Here is a 16,795-nt window from a genome sequence, read left to right on the forward strand (position 1 = left end):
ATATTTTCTCATCCAAGGCCAAGCTCATTTGGGGAGAAAAGGAGAGGAATAAGCAGAAAGAGACCTGTGGTGTCAAAACCCACAACTCCTTAGAGCAAGAGTTACCATGAATTCCTTCCCTGGATTGTCACCATGATGAATAAGCAGCTCCACCAAGAAGAAAACCAGTGTGAGAAACAACTGGGCCCTTCGGTGTGGTGTACATGAGACACCACAGTATGAGGATTACCTTTCTCTCTTGTTTCTTCTGTGTCTCCATGACATGCAGGCGCTCCATGAGGCTGGAGATGCCCTGCTCCAGGCTGTCAATGGTGTGGTGCTGAGGATCATGGCCACTGAAGCTGTTACGCAGGCTTCGGAGAGCGTCTCGAACAAGCTGCAGGTCACTGGTCTGTGGACAAAAATAAGGTGCTGTTGGGATGGTACAGTGCCATATTATTGGTCACATCCCAGCCACTGGGCTTAAGATGACAGGGAGAGCCAGGCACGGCGGTACACGCCTGAGTCTGAGACAGGAAGATCGCAGGTTCGAGGACAGCCTCGGCAACTTGGTGAGACCCTGTTTCAAACTAAAACAATGGGGGAAAAAATAGAATTGGTGGTGTAACTCAGAGGTAAGACACCCCTAGAGCCAGGCGTGGTGGCGCATGCTTATAATCCCAGCATTTTCAAGGCTGAGACAGGAGGATCGCAATTCACGGCCAACCTCAGCTACTTAGTGAGGCCCTTTGCAACTCAGTGAGATCCTGTTTCAAAAACAAACAAACAAACAAATACTGCGGGTGTAGCTCGGAGGTAGAATATCCCTGGGTTCATTCCCCAGTACCAAAAAAAAAAAAAAAAGGACACCCCCTAGATTCAATTCCTAGTACCCTCACACACACAAAAAAAAAGATGACAAAGGAGAGATTTCCAGAAGATACACCTCAGCTCTATGTTCTTTCTTTTTTTTGAAACAAGGTCCAGGGTCTAACTCAGTTGCTAAGGCTGACCCCAAACCTGCAATCCTCCTGTCTCAGCCTCCCCAAGTACTGGCATTACAGGCTTGTGCCACCATGCCCAGCTGGCTTCCAGAATTTTTGTGGAGGAAAATTTCTTTTCTTAGAAACAGGCTTACTACCTGCTCACTAATATTTTCTTTCTTTTTTGGTGATACTGGGATTGAATTCAGGGGTACCACTGAGACACACCCTCAGCCTTGTGGTTTTGTGTTTTTTTTTTTTTTTTTCAGTACTAGGGGTGGAACCCAGGGGTATTCTTCTGCCAAGCTACACCCCCAGCCCTATTTTTTCTTCTTTATTTTGAAACAGGGTCTCACTGAGTTGCAAAGGGGCTCACTAAGTAGCTGAGGCTGTCCTTGAACTGCGATGCTCCTGACTCAGCCTCCCAAATGTTGGTATTACGCACATATGCCACCATGCCCAGCTCACCCTCAGTCTTTTTTGTTTTTTATTTTGAAAGAGTCTTGCTAAGTTGCAGAGGGCCTCAATAAATTGTTGAAGCTTTCCTTGAATCTGCAGTCCTCTTGTCTCCACCTCTCAAGTACTGACTGGGATTACAGGCATGCACCACTGCGTCTGTCTTGCCCAATTTTTTATTTTTTTATTTTTTGGTAGTGGGTATTGAACCCAGGTGTATTCTATCTCTGAGTTATGTCCCCAGCCATTAGCCATTTGTGTGTGTGTGTGTGTGTGTGTGTGTGTGTGTGTGTGTGTGAGAGAGAGAGAGAGAGAGAGAGAGACAGACAGACAGACAGACAGACAGACAAACAGACAGGCACTGGGAATTTAAACCAGAAGCATTCTACCTCTGAGCTACACCTCCAACCCTATTTTTATTTATAACAAGGTCTCACTAGGTTGATGAGAGTCTCACTGCTTGCTGAAACTGTCCTCGAACCTGTGATCCTCGTGTCACAGTCTCCCAAGTACTGGGATGACAAAATTGTCCCCCCACTCCTGGCTGGCCTATTAATCTTAACTGGACAGCTAGTGCCTCACCTCGTTACACACCCATCAGATACCAGGATTAGGGAGCTGGACTATGAGAAGCCTAGCCCACTGGTGATGGCTGCGGCACTGTTCTGGTTTGGGCAGGGTCAGGCCTGTGTTCTAATCCTAGGAACCTACCCCTCTGTGGGTGACGGAAGCTGCTCCTTTTCCTGCTGTTGGAAGGAGAAACCCATTGCTTTGAGAGTTGTGACTGTTGTAGCTGGTCACCTGTAGCAGCAAGAAACAACAATACCTGTTAAAGGGAGAATTCTAAACCAAGGCATTCTGTCTTAATTTCCTTATTTACATGTATCACTTCTGAATAGTACATGATTATTTATTTATATGTTTTTTGTGAGTCTGGGGATGGAACCCAGGGGCATTCGACCTCCAGGCTACACCCCCAGCCCTATATATATATATATATATATATATATATATATATATATATATATTTTTTTTTTTTTTTTTTTTTTTTTTTTTTTTTGGTGGTACTGGGGGTGGAAACCAGGGGCTTTCTACCTCCAGGGTATATTCCCAGACCTATTTTATGTTTTATTTTGAAACAGGGTCTCACTAAGTTGTGGAGGGCCTCACTAAGTAGCTGAGGCTGTCCTCGAACCATAATCCTCCTATCTTAGCCTCCCGAATGCTGTGATTACAACTGTGTGCCACCACGCCTGGCTCATGATTATTTCTTTAATGGCTCCATTAAAATGTAAACTTCAAGAGTGCCGATATGTTTCCCTTTGGTTTACTGCTGTATCAATACTGCACTCAACCCTTGGCAGGCACTGTGAAAACAGAGTGAATGAAACAGACACCTTGGCATGGAGGACTCTGACTTAGCCTCCATCCCAGCCACTGCACGGTCTCAAAATGCTGCTCCAGCACCTCCTTCCTTTTCGTTATAATAAAATGAAAACAGGGATTAATTTTGTGTGTGTGTGTGGTACTGGGGATGGAACTCAGGTGCATTCTACCTTTGAGCTACACTCCCCACCCTATTTTTTATTCTTTATTTTGAAACAGGGTCTCACTGAGTTGCAGAGGGCCTCACTAAGTAGCTGAGGCTGTCTGCAAACCGCGATCCTCTGGCCTCAGCCTCCCGAATGCTGGGATTACAAGTGTGTGCCACCACGCCCAGCTGGGATTAATATTTTTTGAGCCTGACTCTGTGTCAGGTGATTCTAATAAGACTGTGTTTATTTATGTGGACTGGGTTGGTATTATTTTCCCAGATTGCATTAAAGGCTCTTTAAGTTCATACAGTGTAGACAAAGTAAAGCTGGAATTGGAAGCCAGATTTTCTTGTCCTATGAACCATAAGGCCTTAACCCCCTCATCATACACCCTCCTAACAAACAGGCCTGCAGCCTTAGTTCAGCTCTGGGTGAGAAATGGAACCTCCCTCTTCCCCCAACAATGTGGGAGGGGAGCCCCCAACTTCTAGGTTACCTCATCTGCCTCTCTTTTCATACAGTGAGCCAGGAGGACATCTTTGTGTTCTAGCTCCCATTCTAGATCCACCTGCAAAACAGAGATGAAATCAGGAAAGGCCTTCTTGAGGCTAAAGGACAGGAAAGTCAGCGGCTGAGTGTGTTGTGACCTGCTGGTAGCTGGCATCTGAGAGCTTCCGGAGTGCTTCTTCCAACTTGGCCTGGTGCTGCTGAAGGAGGCGGTCCTTCTGCCCCAACTCTTTCTGCAACAGAGACAGTGCTTTCAGAAGTGTGGCAAAACTGGTGACACTGAGCAGTTCCCCCTTAGTGATGCAACTTCCACCCGAGTAAAACATGGCCTGAGAGGGCAGGCCTTCACTCAGGTGATACAGGAAGACCTGCCATGCTTTCCAGCCATACACAGTGAGAAGGATTCTTGGAAAGGGAAGTTCTAGGAGGACCACTGTGTGCCATTCATGCGAGCGAGAGATAAAGACAAGCCTAGAACTGAAGTTACCAGACGCCTAGGTCTGTGTTCCTTTCCCCTCGCTGTGCTCTCTGTTCTTCAGAGTTGGTGATTCAAGGAACATAGAAAAGAAAATTCTTTCCAGAAAGCAAGGATGAGAGCAGAATACTTAAGTGCTCCTTGAGCAACAGCAACAACGGGCTGTTTATAAAAGGTCAGATGGAAGTCAATTCCAAACCCATATTCATTCTTACTTTGTATTCTCCCAAGAGCCGGTTCCTCTCCTCTAACTTCCTCTGCAGATCCACCTGTGACGATAAGAATGAAGTCGCTGGCTAGAGGTATTATATGGCAGCCCTCGTGGAACCAGCTGCTTGGTGACCAGAGTCAACGTTGGCAGTTACAGCACACAGCAGAGCAGAGGCGTGGTTTTTTTGTTTGTTTTTCTTTTTTGTGGTAGAAGGGATAGAACACAGGAGCATTCTTCCTCTGAGCTACACCCCCAGCCCTATTTTTCATTCTTTGAGACAGGGTCTCACTCAATTGCAAAAGGCCTCACTAAGTAGCTGAGGCTGGTCACGAACCTCCTATCTCAGCCTCCCAACTATTGAGATTATAAGCGTACACCACCATGTCTGGCCTGAGGGCATGGTTATGATAAAAACACACAGCTTAGCAGGGCGTGGTGACGCTCGCTTGTAATCTCAGCACTTCAGAGGCTCAGACAGGAGGATTCCAAGTTCAAAGATAGCCTGAGCAAGTAATGAGACTCTCATCAACCTAGTGAGCCCCCATTTCAAAATAAAAATAAAATAGAGCTGGGAGTACAGCTCAGAGATAGAATGCCCCTAGGCTTAGTCCCTAGTGCCACAAAAAACAAACAAACAAAAAAACACAGTTTTCTGTGACTTTAGTAAGGTAATCAGACTATAGAATCAAAGTGTAGCCTCAATGTCTTTATAATTGAAGAAGGCAAGGATCTTCCTGCCCAGTGTGGTGTGAGCTCTCACCTGGAAACAGAAATTAATCTGATGGGGAATAAAAATAATTGCAGACACTGAGGGCAGGCATCCCAGAAACATGAGAAATTAGGATGGCAGATGGGAAAGCACTTCACAGAGCAGCCTGTTCAGCTAAGGGGGCTCGCCCAGGCCGGAGTTGACACGTTTCACTCACATTCTGGTTATGCAGCTCATCTTTGTCCATATTCGCCCTCAGTAGTTCTTGTTTGAGCTGAAGAACAGATGTGTCCTGCTGAGTCAATCTCTGCTGCAAGGCATCCTGGGGGAAAATGCATCCTAGTTATTGTGGTCTCAGTTCCTCAATCAGCTAGTTATTTGTAAAGGTTACAAAACCATTCACTGTGTATCCAGCATGAGTTTTGGAATATGGGGAGGTAAAAGGCTCTTGCCACAAAAAGCTGAGCAGACACCTGTCTGTCCTCTTCCTGAAAACTCACATCTAATAGAAAATCCTACCCATTGTCCCACCACGCTGACTGCAACCTGATTTTTCCTCCACCTGCCACTTACTCATCCCTACCCTGCACTTCATTCCTGACAGCCTGGAAGTCTTTGGGATCTGGCAGACCTGGGTCTGAATGGCAAGTACACCACTTACTACTTTTGTGACATTGACACTGAGCTCTCCCTCCTGCCACCCTGGCTTTCTCATCTAAATTTTGGGCATATAAGCACTCCACTCGCTCTTTTCCCTTCTCCTTCTCTGTGCAGTCCCCATCCCCTAGACAGATGGCCCTATCCCTACTAACCGCCCTGCTCACAGAGAATCCCTGGAATCCCTCCCTCCCACCCCGGCTTCAGAGCCTCGCTGTTGCCTGCTTCACCAGCTTCCAGTGTCTAACCTGGACCAGGGCTGGGATTCTATTTCCACTGCTCAGAACTGTTCCTCTTTCCAGTATCTTGGATCTTAGCAATTTTAGGCTGTCTTCCCCTCAGCTTGGACCTCCTTGGTTCTTACCACATCTAAGATAAGGTAGACTGGATATACTTGCTGGTAAGGGCCGACTTATAACACACTCTCAACCATGGAAACTTCACAGGGAACTAATGGGCCAGGTTGCAGTCACATACATTACTCTGACTTTTTTTGTATGTGTGGTATTGGGAATTGAACCCAGGGGCATTCTACCTCTGAACTAGACCCCCAGCTATATTTTTTATTCTTTCTTTTGAAACAGGGTCTCATGAAATTGTGGAGAGCCTCACTAAGTAGCTGAGGCTGGCTGTGAACCTGTGATCCTCCTGCCTCGCACCTGGCTTTTACTCTGACTTCTCTCTCTTTACAGGCTGCAAATAAATGGTGCATTTTCTAGAGAATGTGGGAGCCGTGTGTGTGTGTGTGTGTGTGTGTGTGTGTGTGTGTGTGTGACTGGGAATTGAACCCAGGGGCATTCTGCCTCTGAGCTATATCCCCAGCCCTATTTTATTTTATTTTTATTTTTATTCCTAGCTACTAGACCACCAGGGAGATGCAATTTTTTTTATATTTATTTATTTATTTATTTATTTATTTATTTTGCGGGTCTGGGGGTGGAACCGAGGGGCATTCTACCTCGGAGCTACACCCCCTGCCCTATATTTTATTCTTTTTATTTTGAAACCGGGTCTCCGTGAGTTGCAGAGGGCCTCACTAGGTAGCTGAGGCTGTCCGCGAACCACGATACTCCGGTCTCAGCCTCCTGAATGCTGGGATTACAAGCGTGCGCCACCACGTCCGGCTTGCAATTTTTTTATTTTGAAACAGGGTGTCATGGCTGAGCATGGTGGTGCACACCTGTAATTCCAGCCTAGCAAGACCCTCAGCAACCTATTGAGACTCTATTTCAAAATAAAAACATAAAATAGGGCTGGTGGGGAAGTAGCTTAGAGGTACAATGCCCCTGGGTTCAATCCCCAGAAACAAACAAACAAACAAAAATGCCGGGCATGGTGGCGCACTCTTGTTGTAATCCCAGCATTTGGGAGGCTGAGACAGAGACAGGAGGATCACTTCCTCACGACCAGCCTCAAATAATTAGTGAGGTCCTTTGCAACTCAGTGAGACTCTCAAAATAAAGAATAAAAAGTAGGGCTGGGAGTAGAATCCCCTGGGTTCCATCCCCAGTACCAAAAAAAAAAAAAAAAAAAAGATTGGAAGTAACTTAATTTTTAATAATGATTAAATATATTATCAGATATTCATATACTAGACTGTGCAACCATCAAAAAAGATCTAGAAAGGTCTTTACTGAAATAGAATGACCTCCAATATACATTGCTAAATGAAAAAAGCAAGTTGTCAAGCTTTATTTACAGTACACTACTATTGGATAAAAATGAAGGGGGAAGTGATCTACATATATGTTTTCTATTAACTGATAAATTGCCTCCAGGAAAGAGAACCAGATGAGTGGGGGACAGAAATGATAGGAAAAGTTTTTGTGGTCTATTTTCTTTCTTTCCTTCCTTTCTTTTTTCTGTGTGTGTGTGTGTGTGTGTGTGTGTGTGTGTGTGTTTTACTGGGGTTTCAACCAAGGGACAACTACCTCCAAGTTACTCCCCGAGTCCGATTTTATTTTTTATTTGGAAACAGGGTCTTCCTAAGTTGCTAACAGCCCCAGTAACTTGGGGAGGCTGGCTTCGAACCTGTGATCCCCCTACCTCAGCCTCCCAAGTACTGGAATTACAGACATACGCCACCAGGCCTAGATATTTTTGTATCTTTAAATCATTTGAATGTTATCAGCTATGTTACAAAACTATGTAAATTACAATTTCTAAAAAGGGACATTCTTTCAAACTGAAGAGGAGAGTGTTACCCATAGAGATAATTGAGGTGGCACCGAAGGATGAGGCAGCACCATGAGTCATAGCTACCAGATGTGAGCCTCAGCAAAACAAAGATATATTCCTCGGTGTGCCTCACTTCCACCCACAAAGCCCGTTCTCCACCAATAGTGCAGAGCCTGCCAAAGACCCCAGCACGTTCCAACAGTCCTAGCACCCAGCTCTCGACACTCACCGGGAGACTACTTTACCTTATCAAGACTTTACTTAAAGTATTAAGTGTCCTCCTTTTTACCTTTATCCCCTGTAAGTTTCTGGCTTCTTGTTTACATTTCAGCAGCTCTTTCTGCAAACCAAATATAGTTAGATCAGAGGGTGGCATCTGGGTTGCTTCAGAAGCATTACCTCATTTTGTCAGCGAGAAGACAGAACTCAGTTGACCATTCTATGAAAGATTAACCCTCCACTGAGACAGAGAGCAGATGTGGTATAGTAAGCAGCAGAGTCAGAACCACAGAAACAAGAATAGGGCCCATTCTTCTCTTTGGTACCCCTGCCCAACTGCCAAGAGTCTTGCGAAAAAGGAAGACACCTCATAAATCCCCATAGGCTCTTTTATTTAGAAATCGTCACCAACAAGAAGACCCAGTTATATAATCTAAATCCCTCTCACTGAAATATATGACCATATCTAAATATGTCTACCCCCATATCATTAAATAATCTCAAGGGTTTTTTGTTTTTGTTTTTTTGTTGGTTCTGAGACATTCTACCTCCAAGCGACACCTCTAACCCTGTTTTATTTTTTATTTGGAAAGAGGGTCTCACTAAGATGCCAAGAGCCTAAGTTGCTGAGGCTGGTCATAACACTGTGATCCTCCTCTCTCAGCCTCTCAATATTGAGATTATAGGCATGTGCCACCACATCTGGCTGATTATCTCAGTTCTTAATATTCAGCAAAAGGTTGGGGTGTTTATGATTATCCAAGGGGCTATTGTTCTTTGTAAGACCAAACAAAACACATTTGTTCTAATAATGAAATACTGAGTAAGAAGCCAGGTGTGGTGGCACATGCTTGTAATCCCAGCATTCGGGAGGTTGAGACAGGAGGATCGCTGTTCAAGGACAGCCTCAGCTACTTAGTGAGGCCCTTGGCATAAAATAAAGAATAAAAAATGGAGCTGGGAGTGTAGCTCAGAGGTAGAATGCCCTTGGGTTCCATCCCCAGTACTGAAAAAAAAAAAGAAGAAGAAATACTGAATAAGTAACCTTCCTTTATAGTAAGTTAGTTTTACATATATGATTATTACTCCAATGACCTCCAATATTTTAACCTAGACTTCACTCTCTTCTTTTCCTATTGCATCACGTGAATAATTTGTAATTAACATATCTAAAACAGAAGTCTTAACCTGGACTCCACAGATAGACTCATAAGTTACCCTATTAAAAATTTAGATTTAAACCAAGCGTGGGGCCGGGCATGGTGGCACACGCTTGTAATCCCAGTGCTTGGAAGGCTGAGAAAGGAGGATCACACAGGTTCAAAGCCAGCCTCCACTACTTAGTGAGGCTCTCAGCAACTTAGTGAGACCCTGTTTCCAAATAAAGTATAAAATAGGTCTGGGAGCCGGGCGTGGTGGCGCACGCTTGTAATCCCCGCGCTTGGGAAGCAGAGACAAGAGGATAACACAGGTTTGAAGTCAGCTGCGCGCGCTGGCTTAGGAGACCCTGTTTCCAAATAAAAATGTAAAAATAGGTCTGGGAGTATAGCCCGGAGGTAGAAGGGCTTCCAGGAACCCCAGTACCACCAAAAAAAAAAAAAAATAGGTCTGGGAGTACAGCCCTGGGTTTCACCCCCAGTACCACCAAAAAATTAAATCAATGAAAATAAAAATAAATAAAAAAGAAAATTTAAAAAAAAGAAAAAAAAACAGGCATGGTGGTCCACGCCTGTAATTCCAGTACTTGGAAAATTGACACAGGAGGTTTGAGGACAACTTCAGCAAGTAGGGAGACTCTCAACAACCTAGGGAAACCCTATTTCAAAAGCAAAAAATAGCCATATGCAGTGGTACACACTTGTAATGCCAGTACTTGGAAGGCAGAAACAGGATTGGATGTTTACAGCCAGCCTCAACTACTTAGTGAAGCCCTCTGCAACTTAGTGAGATTCTGTTTTAAAATAAATAATATAGGGCTGAGTGTGTAGCTCAGTTAGAATGCCCTGAGGTTCAATCACCAGCACCAAAATAAATAAATAAAATTTTAAAAAATGAAAAGGGCCAGACCCCGGAAAAGTCGGGGTCCGGGTCACGGGACCCTGGGCCCTGGGCTGGACCGCGCGTAGCACGCCAGACCCCTGGAGAAACCGGGGCCAGTAAGACCCTGGGTCCCGGGCAGGGGTCGGGTGGGGCACGCTGGACCCCGGAACAGCCAGGGCCCGGGTCGCAGGACTCTGGGCCCCAGGCAGAGTAGTGCGGAGCACGCTGGACCCATGGGGAAACTGGGACGGGTCACAGTGCTACTGAGTGCCTAATCCCACTACCTCCTCAAACCACACATACTGTCTTCTCTTATTAAAAAAAAAAAAAAGGAAAAAGGAAAAGAAAAAAGAAAAATATCGGAGAGGGGTTAAGAAGGCCGTGGCGGATGCGAGGATACTGGAGACAAAACTTATCCAAATGAACTGGAACTTATGGAAAAATTCCCTGTGAAGGAGGACTGCTGTTTCGCTATATTGTTAAGAATCTTGGACATCACCTGTAAGGAGAGAGTTTAGCGGAGACCAAGGAGAAAGGCGGTGTTCAAAGTGGTCTTCGCGATGGCGGTAGAGACTTGTATTCAGGAGAAGCAGAAATCGAATCCTACCAACCTTATTTTTTTTTGGAGAAATTACACCAAATGTCGAATGCTACCGTCGCGCATGCTTAGGAACACTGGACAACATTCAGAGTGGAAAAGAGCTTGGGAAAGATTTGAACTGGTGGAGGCAGTGGCAGTGGCAGTGGCAGTGGCCAGTACTCAGGGAGGCAGAGATCTGATGCATTACACCTGGAACCTTTGAAATAATAACCCCAGAGGCAGAATGCTAACACCACGCACCCTCGAGAATGTGGGACAATTTGTTGGGCGAAGAGGGTGCTCGGATTGGAGCCTGCCGAGAGGTGAGGCCGGCGACGGACACAGAAAAGCTGGGATTGGAGCCTGCCGTGAGGCAAGGCCGGTGCTGGAGCCTCCGAGGCCGGGATCGGAGCCTGCCAAGGGGTTAGGCTGGTGCTGGGGCCAGCGAGGCCAGGATCGGAGCCTGCAGTGAGGCAAGGCTGGTGCTGGGGCCTTCGAGGCCAGGATCGGAGCCTGCCGAGGGGTTAGGCCGGTGCCGGGGCCAGCAAGACCGGGATCGGAGCCTGCCGTGAGGCAAGGCCGGTGCCGGGGCCTTCGAGGCAGGGACTGGAGCCTGCCGAAGGGTTAGGCCAGTGCCGGGGCCAACGGCCAGCATTGGAACCTGCTGTGAGGCAAGGCCGCTACTGGGGCCTCTGAGGCCGGGATTGGAGCCTGCCGTGAGGCAAGGCCAGAGCTGGGGCCTCCAAGGCTGGGATCAGAGCCTGCCGAGGGGTTAAGCCGGTGCCGGGGCCAGCAGCCGACATCGGAGCCTTCCGTGAGGCAAGGCCGCTACTGAGGCCTCCGAGGCAAGTATCGGAGCCTGCCTTGAGGCTAGGCCAGTGCTGGGGACAGCGAGGCTGGGATCAGAGCCAGCTGAGGGGGTTAGGTCGGTGTGTTGGGGCCAGTGAGACCAGAATTGGGGCCTCCCATGAGGCAAGGCCGCTGCTTGAGCCAGCGAGGTCTGGATCAGTCCACCGGGTAGCCAGGCCACTACTGGGGCCGTCAAGAGTGGGATTGGTACTTGCAACGCGGCATGCACAGAGACATATCACAGAAAATAATAATCAGATGCTTCCCCTAATCAGCAAAAACTAGGAGGAAAGGGACAACAGGAAGAGGTCGAGCTATAGAAAGGCCCTATAGTGAAGCAATTAAGGTGACCAATCAGAGGGTATGGAATAGGGGAGGATGGAGCCTCTTTAAAACGCAGGAGGTACATAAACAAATGTATCAAAGTTAATCACCAAATAAGCATGGGATCAAGGGAGGGTGAGGGAATGGGATGGGGGCTGGATGAGGGCTAATTGGATGATGTGTGCTTGTATATCCTCTCAAGTCTTGTATTCCAATGTGATGTATGATTACAATGCACCAATAAAAAAAAATAAAAAAAGGATCCTAAAAAAAAATAAAATAAAGAAAAAAGAAAAGGGCTGGGAGTACAGTCAAGAGGTAGAATGCCCCTGGATACAATCACAAGTAAAACACACACACACACACACACACACACACACACACACACACGCACACTTATACACACAAGTCTGTAAGCCAGGCATGGTGTCATACACTTGAAATCCCAGTACTTCAGAGGTAAAACTGGAAGATCACAAGTTTAAGGCCAGCCTCAGCACTAAGTGAGACCCTGTTTCAAAATAAAAAATAAAATAAGTGTTGTGGGTGTACCTCAGAGGCAGAATGCCCCTAGATTCAATCCCCAGTTCCAAAAAAAAAAAAAAGTTCTGTGAGTACGTGCTTGCACATAGGCCTATTCCTGGGGAAAGGGCTAATCGCTTTAGTCATACAGCCAGGACTCAAAAACATTTAAAACCACTGACCTAAAAGAATTTAGGGTATAATCATATGCACCAGTAAAAATAAAAGAAAAAAGCATTTTTAAAAGAATTCTGGAGCCAGGCCCAGTGGCACACATCTGTAATCCTAGCACTTAGAAAGCTGAGAAAGGATTGCAAGTTTGATGCCAGCCTCAGCAACTTAGTGAGACCGCAACATTTTTTTTTTTTTTTTTTTTTTGTACTGGGGATGGAACCCAGAGACATTCTACCTCCGAGCTACCCCCTATGCCCTACCTATTTTTTATTCTTTTTTTTTATTTTTTCAGTACTGGGAATTGGATCCATTGTCCTAGCTACACCCCAGCCCTATTTTTTAATTCTTTATTTTGAAACAGGATCTCACTAAGTTGCAGAGGGACTCACTAAGTAGTTGAGGCTGTCCTCAAACCATGATTGTCTTGTCTCATCCTCCCAAATACTGAGATTACAAGCGTGTACCACCACACCCAGCTCTTTAGTCTTTATTTTGAAACAAGGTCTCACTGAGTTGCAAAGGGCCTCCCTAAGTAGCTGAGGATGGCAGAAAACTATGATCCTCCTGTCTCGACCTCCTGAATGCTGGGATTACAAACCTGTACCACCACGCCCAGCTGAGACCTCAACAATTTAAAACAATACTGTTTCAAAGTAAATTTTTTTTTTTAAAAAAAGGGCTAGGGTTAGAGCTCAGAGGTAGAATGCCCCTGGGCTCAATTTCCAGGACCAAAAAAAATTTTTTAAGATTCTGAGAATTCATAAAAAAAGAAAAAAAAAAACCCTACACTGATATTAGATCCTTTTTTTTTTTTTTTTTTTTTCCTGGTATGTGGTAGTGGGGATTTAACCCAGGGGCTTCCTACCTCCAAGCTATATTTTTTATTTTTTTGTTTTGAAACAAGGTCTCACTAGGCTGCTAAGGCCAGTTTCAAACCTGTGAGCCTCCTGGCTCAACCTCCCAAGTACTGGGATTACAGGTGTACGCCACTATACTTGGCTCATTAAAAAAAATTTTTTTTGGTGGTACTAGGGTTCCTGGAAGCCCTTCTACCTCAGGGATACACTCCCAGACCTATTTTGTATTTTTGAAACAGGGTCTCTTACGCCAGAACGGCTGGCTTCGAACCTGCGCGATCCTCCTGTCTCTGCCTCCCAAGCTCAGGGATTATAAGCTTGTGCCACCACACCCGGCGTCATTTTAAAATTTTAACTAAAAAAGAGAAACTATTTGGGTGTAAACCCCAGTATTCAGGAGGCTGAAATAGAATTGTAGGCTTGTGACCAGCCCCAGCAATTTAGAGAGGCCATCAGCAACTTAATGAGACTCTATTTCAAAATAAAAATTAAAATTGCTGGGTGTGATGGTACATGCTGCTTGGGAGGAGGAGAGAAAAGGATCACGCTGGTTTAAAGCCAGCCTCACTGGCTTAAGTGGCCCTGTTTCAAAAAAAAATATATATATATATACATACATACACATACATATATACATAATAGGTCTGGGAGTGCAGCCCAGAGGTAGAAGGGTTTCCATGAGCCCATACCACCAAAAAAATAAAATAATAAAATAAAATAAAATAGGGCTGGGGATGTAGCTCCTGGGTAGAATGCTCCTGGGTTCAATCTCCAGTATCATGAAAAGAGAGAGATAAAAACTATAAAATATTTTAAATATACGGGAAATAGGAAGCCACGCATGGTAGCTTAGGCCTATAATCCCAATATCTGGGAGGCTAAGACAGGAGTATCACAGGTTCAAAGCCAGCCTCAGCAATTTAGGCTGTCAGCAACCTACCAAGTCTCTGCTTCAAAATAAAAAAATAAAATAGGGCTGGGGAGATAGCTCAGAGGTAAAATGTCCCTGGGTTCAATTGCCAAGTAGTGCATGTGCATGCGTGCATACACACACACACACACACACACACACACACACACACCCTATAGGAAGACACAACCAATAATGACATAGATGCCTAATAACCACCATGAAGATTAAAAAGGCATTACCTTTCTAACATATTTTGTATCTCTCTTTCTCTCTCCCTCCTTCCCTCTCTCTTTCTCTCTCTCTCTCTCTCTCTCTCTCTCTCTCTCTCTCTCTCTCCCCCCCCTCCCTCCTTCCCTCTCCCTCTCCCTCTCCCTCTCCCTCTCCCTCTCCCTCTCCCTCTCCCTCTCCCTCTCCCTCTCCGTCTCCCTCTCCCTTTCCCTCTCCTTCTCCTGTGTTTATGTGTGTGGTACTGGAAAAGAAACCCAGGAGTATTCTACCTCTGAGCTACACACCCAGGTCTATTTTATTTTATTTATTTTTGCGGGTTTGGGGATGGAACCCAGGGGCATTTGACCTCTGAGCTATACCCCCTGCCCTATTTTTTATTCTTTATTTTGAAACCGGGTCTCACTGAGTTGCAGAGGGCCTCACTAAGTAGCTGAGGCTGTCTGCGAACCGCAATCCTCGGGTCTCAGCCTCCGGAATGCTGGGATTACAAAAGTGTGCCACCATGCCCAGCTTCTATTTTATTTTTTATTTTGAAACAGGATCTCACTAAATTGCGGAGGGCCTCACAAGTTGCTGATCTCTCTTTCAATTAAAGACATATACTGATATAGCTAGCATCCTGATTTTGCATTTCTTTCTCTCCCCTTAGAATTGTCCTGAAGTTGGTGAGTAAAATTCTCTTAATTTCTTCCAAGGGTAAAATGTGTCCTGACATACCTTTAGGTCCTGATTCTCCACCATACTCTGATCCAGACGACTCTGGATTATAATCTGAAATATAAAACAAAAAGAGATGGTTATGCATTAATGCCATAGAGGGCATTCACCCAACAAATATTTATTTAGAACTTTGTAGATGCCGGATCTGCACTGTGAACACAAAAACCAGAAAACAGCTCCTGTCCTCATGGAAGCATATGCTCGAAGCACAGAGAGCAGAACCAGAGGGATAAGGCTTAGAATAAGTATGTGTTGGGAGCAGGCAATGAGGTAAAGGGAGGGAGAAATGGCAAACATGAAGCTAAAGAGGAAAATAAGGATCTTGATGTAGAGTTTTATGCAGACAGATAACAAAATAGAGTTTGCCTTTAAGGCAAATTCTTGCTTTCTTATAGACAATTAGAACAGGATAGCAGAGTGGGCCATGGTGGTGCATATGTAATCCCAGCATTTGGGAGGCGGACAGCCTCAGCTACTTATTGAGGACAGCCTCAGCTACTTATTGAGGTCCTTTGCAACTCAGTGAGACCCTGTTTCAAAATAAGGAATAAAGCCAGGCGTGGTGGCGCACGCTTGTAATTCCCGCGCTTGGGAGGCGGAGACAGGAGGATCGCGCTGGTTCGAAGCCAGCCTTGCTGGTTTAAGAGACTCTGTTTCCACATAAAAATGTTAAAAAAATAGGTCTGGGAGTGTAGCCCGTGGGAGTGTATCCTGGAGGTAGAAGGGCTTCCAGGAACCCCAGTACCACCAAAAAAAAAAGGAATAAAAATAGGGGTGGGGGTGTAGCTCGGGGATAGAATTCCCCTGGGTTCCATCCCTAGTGCCTAAAAAAAAAAAAAAAAGAATAAAATAGGGCTGTGGGCATAGCTCAGAGGTAGAATGCTCCTGGGTTCCATCCTCAGTACTGCAAAAAATTAAAAATTAAAAATTAAAAAAATTAAAAATAAAAAAGAAGAGGATAGCAGAAGATGCAGGAAACCTAGTTAGAGAAGAAGGCTTGAATGGAAGTAGTGGTTGCAAAAATGAAGAACAGTATATATAGAGGGAGGGATTAAAAAGGATTAAAGGAAGACATCCAATTTCTGTTTGTGGCATTTAGGTAGGTGGATAGAGACAACACGGGTATCCAAAACGACAAGTAGTTCTGGGGGTTGGGTGGAGGACAAAGAAACTGTTTGACTTAGGACTCACTGAAATTGAGATGCTCACAGCATGTATACGTGGAGACAATCAGCAGGCAGTTGCATGTTGCATACAAATCTAGAATTCCACAGAGAGCTCTGAACTAAAAATACATACATATATATATATATATATATGAAGCAGATAGGAAGTGAGCAAAGACATGGAGACAGATAATACTGCTCAGGGACCTCTCTAAGACAGATGACAACCCAGAGTGAAACTCTGGGGAGCACTGACATTAAGAGAGAGGCAGAAAAAGAGAAGACCTTAACATCAACTCCATGAGGTAGGGTCTTAGGTCTGTCTGGTCACTGCCATATCCATATCTCTAGCACCTTGAACGAGTGCCCAGAGTCGGCATTCACTAAACACATACCGACTAGATGGATGGAAAAATAACACAACGGTCAAAAATACAGGACAAAACCCAGGAAGAATTGGAGTCAGGAAAGTATTTTATGAAGGCATTGTTAGTATCAAGTGTCACAAATAAA

General features: G+C 45.2%; 1 protein-coding gene across 2 annotated transcripts in view; it reads right to left on the minus strand.

Annotated features, from left to right (window-relative positions):
* DIXDC1 (DIX domain containing 1) overlaps positions 1–16,795 on the minus strand; it is a gene marked incomplete at both ends in the record, with an annotated part of 96,936 nt that overhangs the window by 14,974 nt on the left and 65,167 nt on the right. For both annotated transcript variants that reach the window (XM_080695318.1, XM_080695319.1), the window contains 8 exons: positions 230–391; positions 2,130–2,219; positions 3,450–3,521; positions 3,601–3,693; positions 4,151–4,204; positions 5,073–5,177; positions 7,980–8,030; positions 15,114–15,167. In XM_080695318.1, coding sequence (XP_080551444.1) covers positions 230–391; positions 2,130–2,219; positions 3,450–3,521; positions 3,601–3,693; positions 4,151–4,204; positions 5,073–5,177; positions 7,980–8,030; positions 15,114–15,167 — 681 coding nt within the window. The remainder of the gene's footprint in view (positions 1–229; positions 392–2,129; positions 2,220–3,449; positions 3,522–3,600; positions 3,694–4,150; positions 4,205–5,072; positions 5,178–7,979; positions 8,031–15,113; positions 15,168–16,795) is intronic.

Source organism: Muscardinus avellanarius (genome assembly GCF_963383645.1).
Source record: "Muscardinus avellanarius genome assembly, chromosome: 1".
Lineage (NCBI taxonomy): Eukaryota > Metazoa > Chordata > Mammalia > Rodentia > Gliridae > Muscardinus > Muscardinus avellanarius.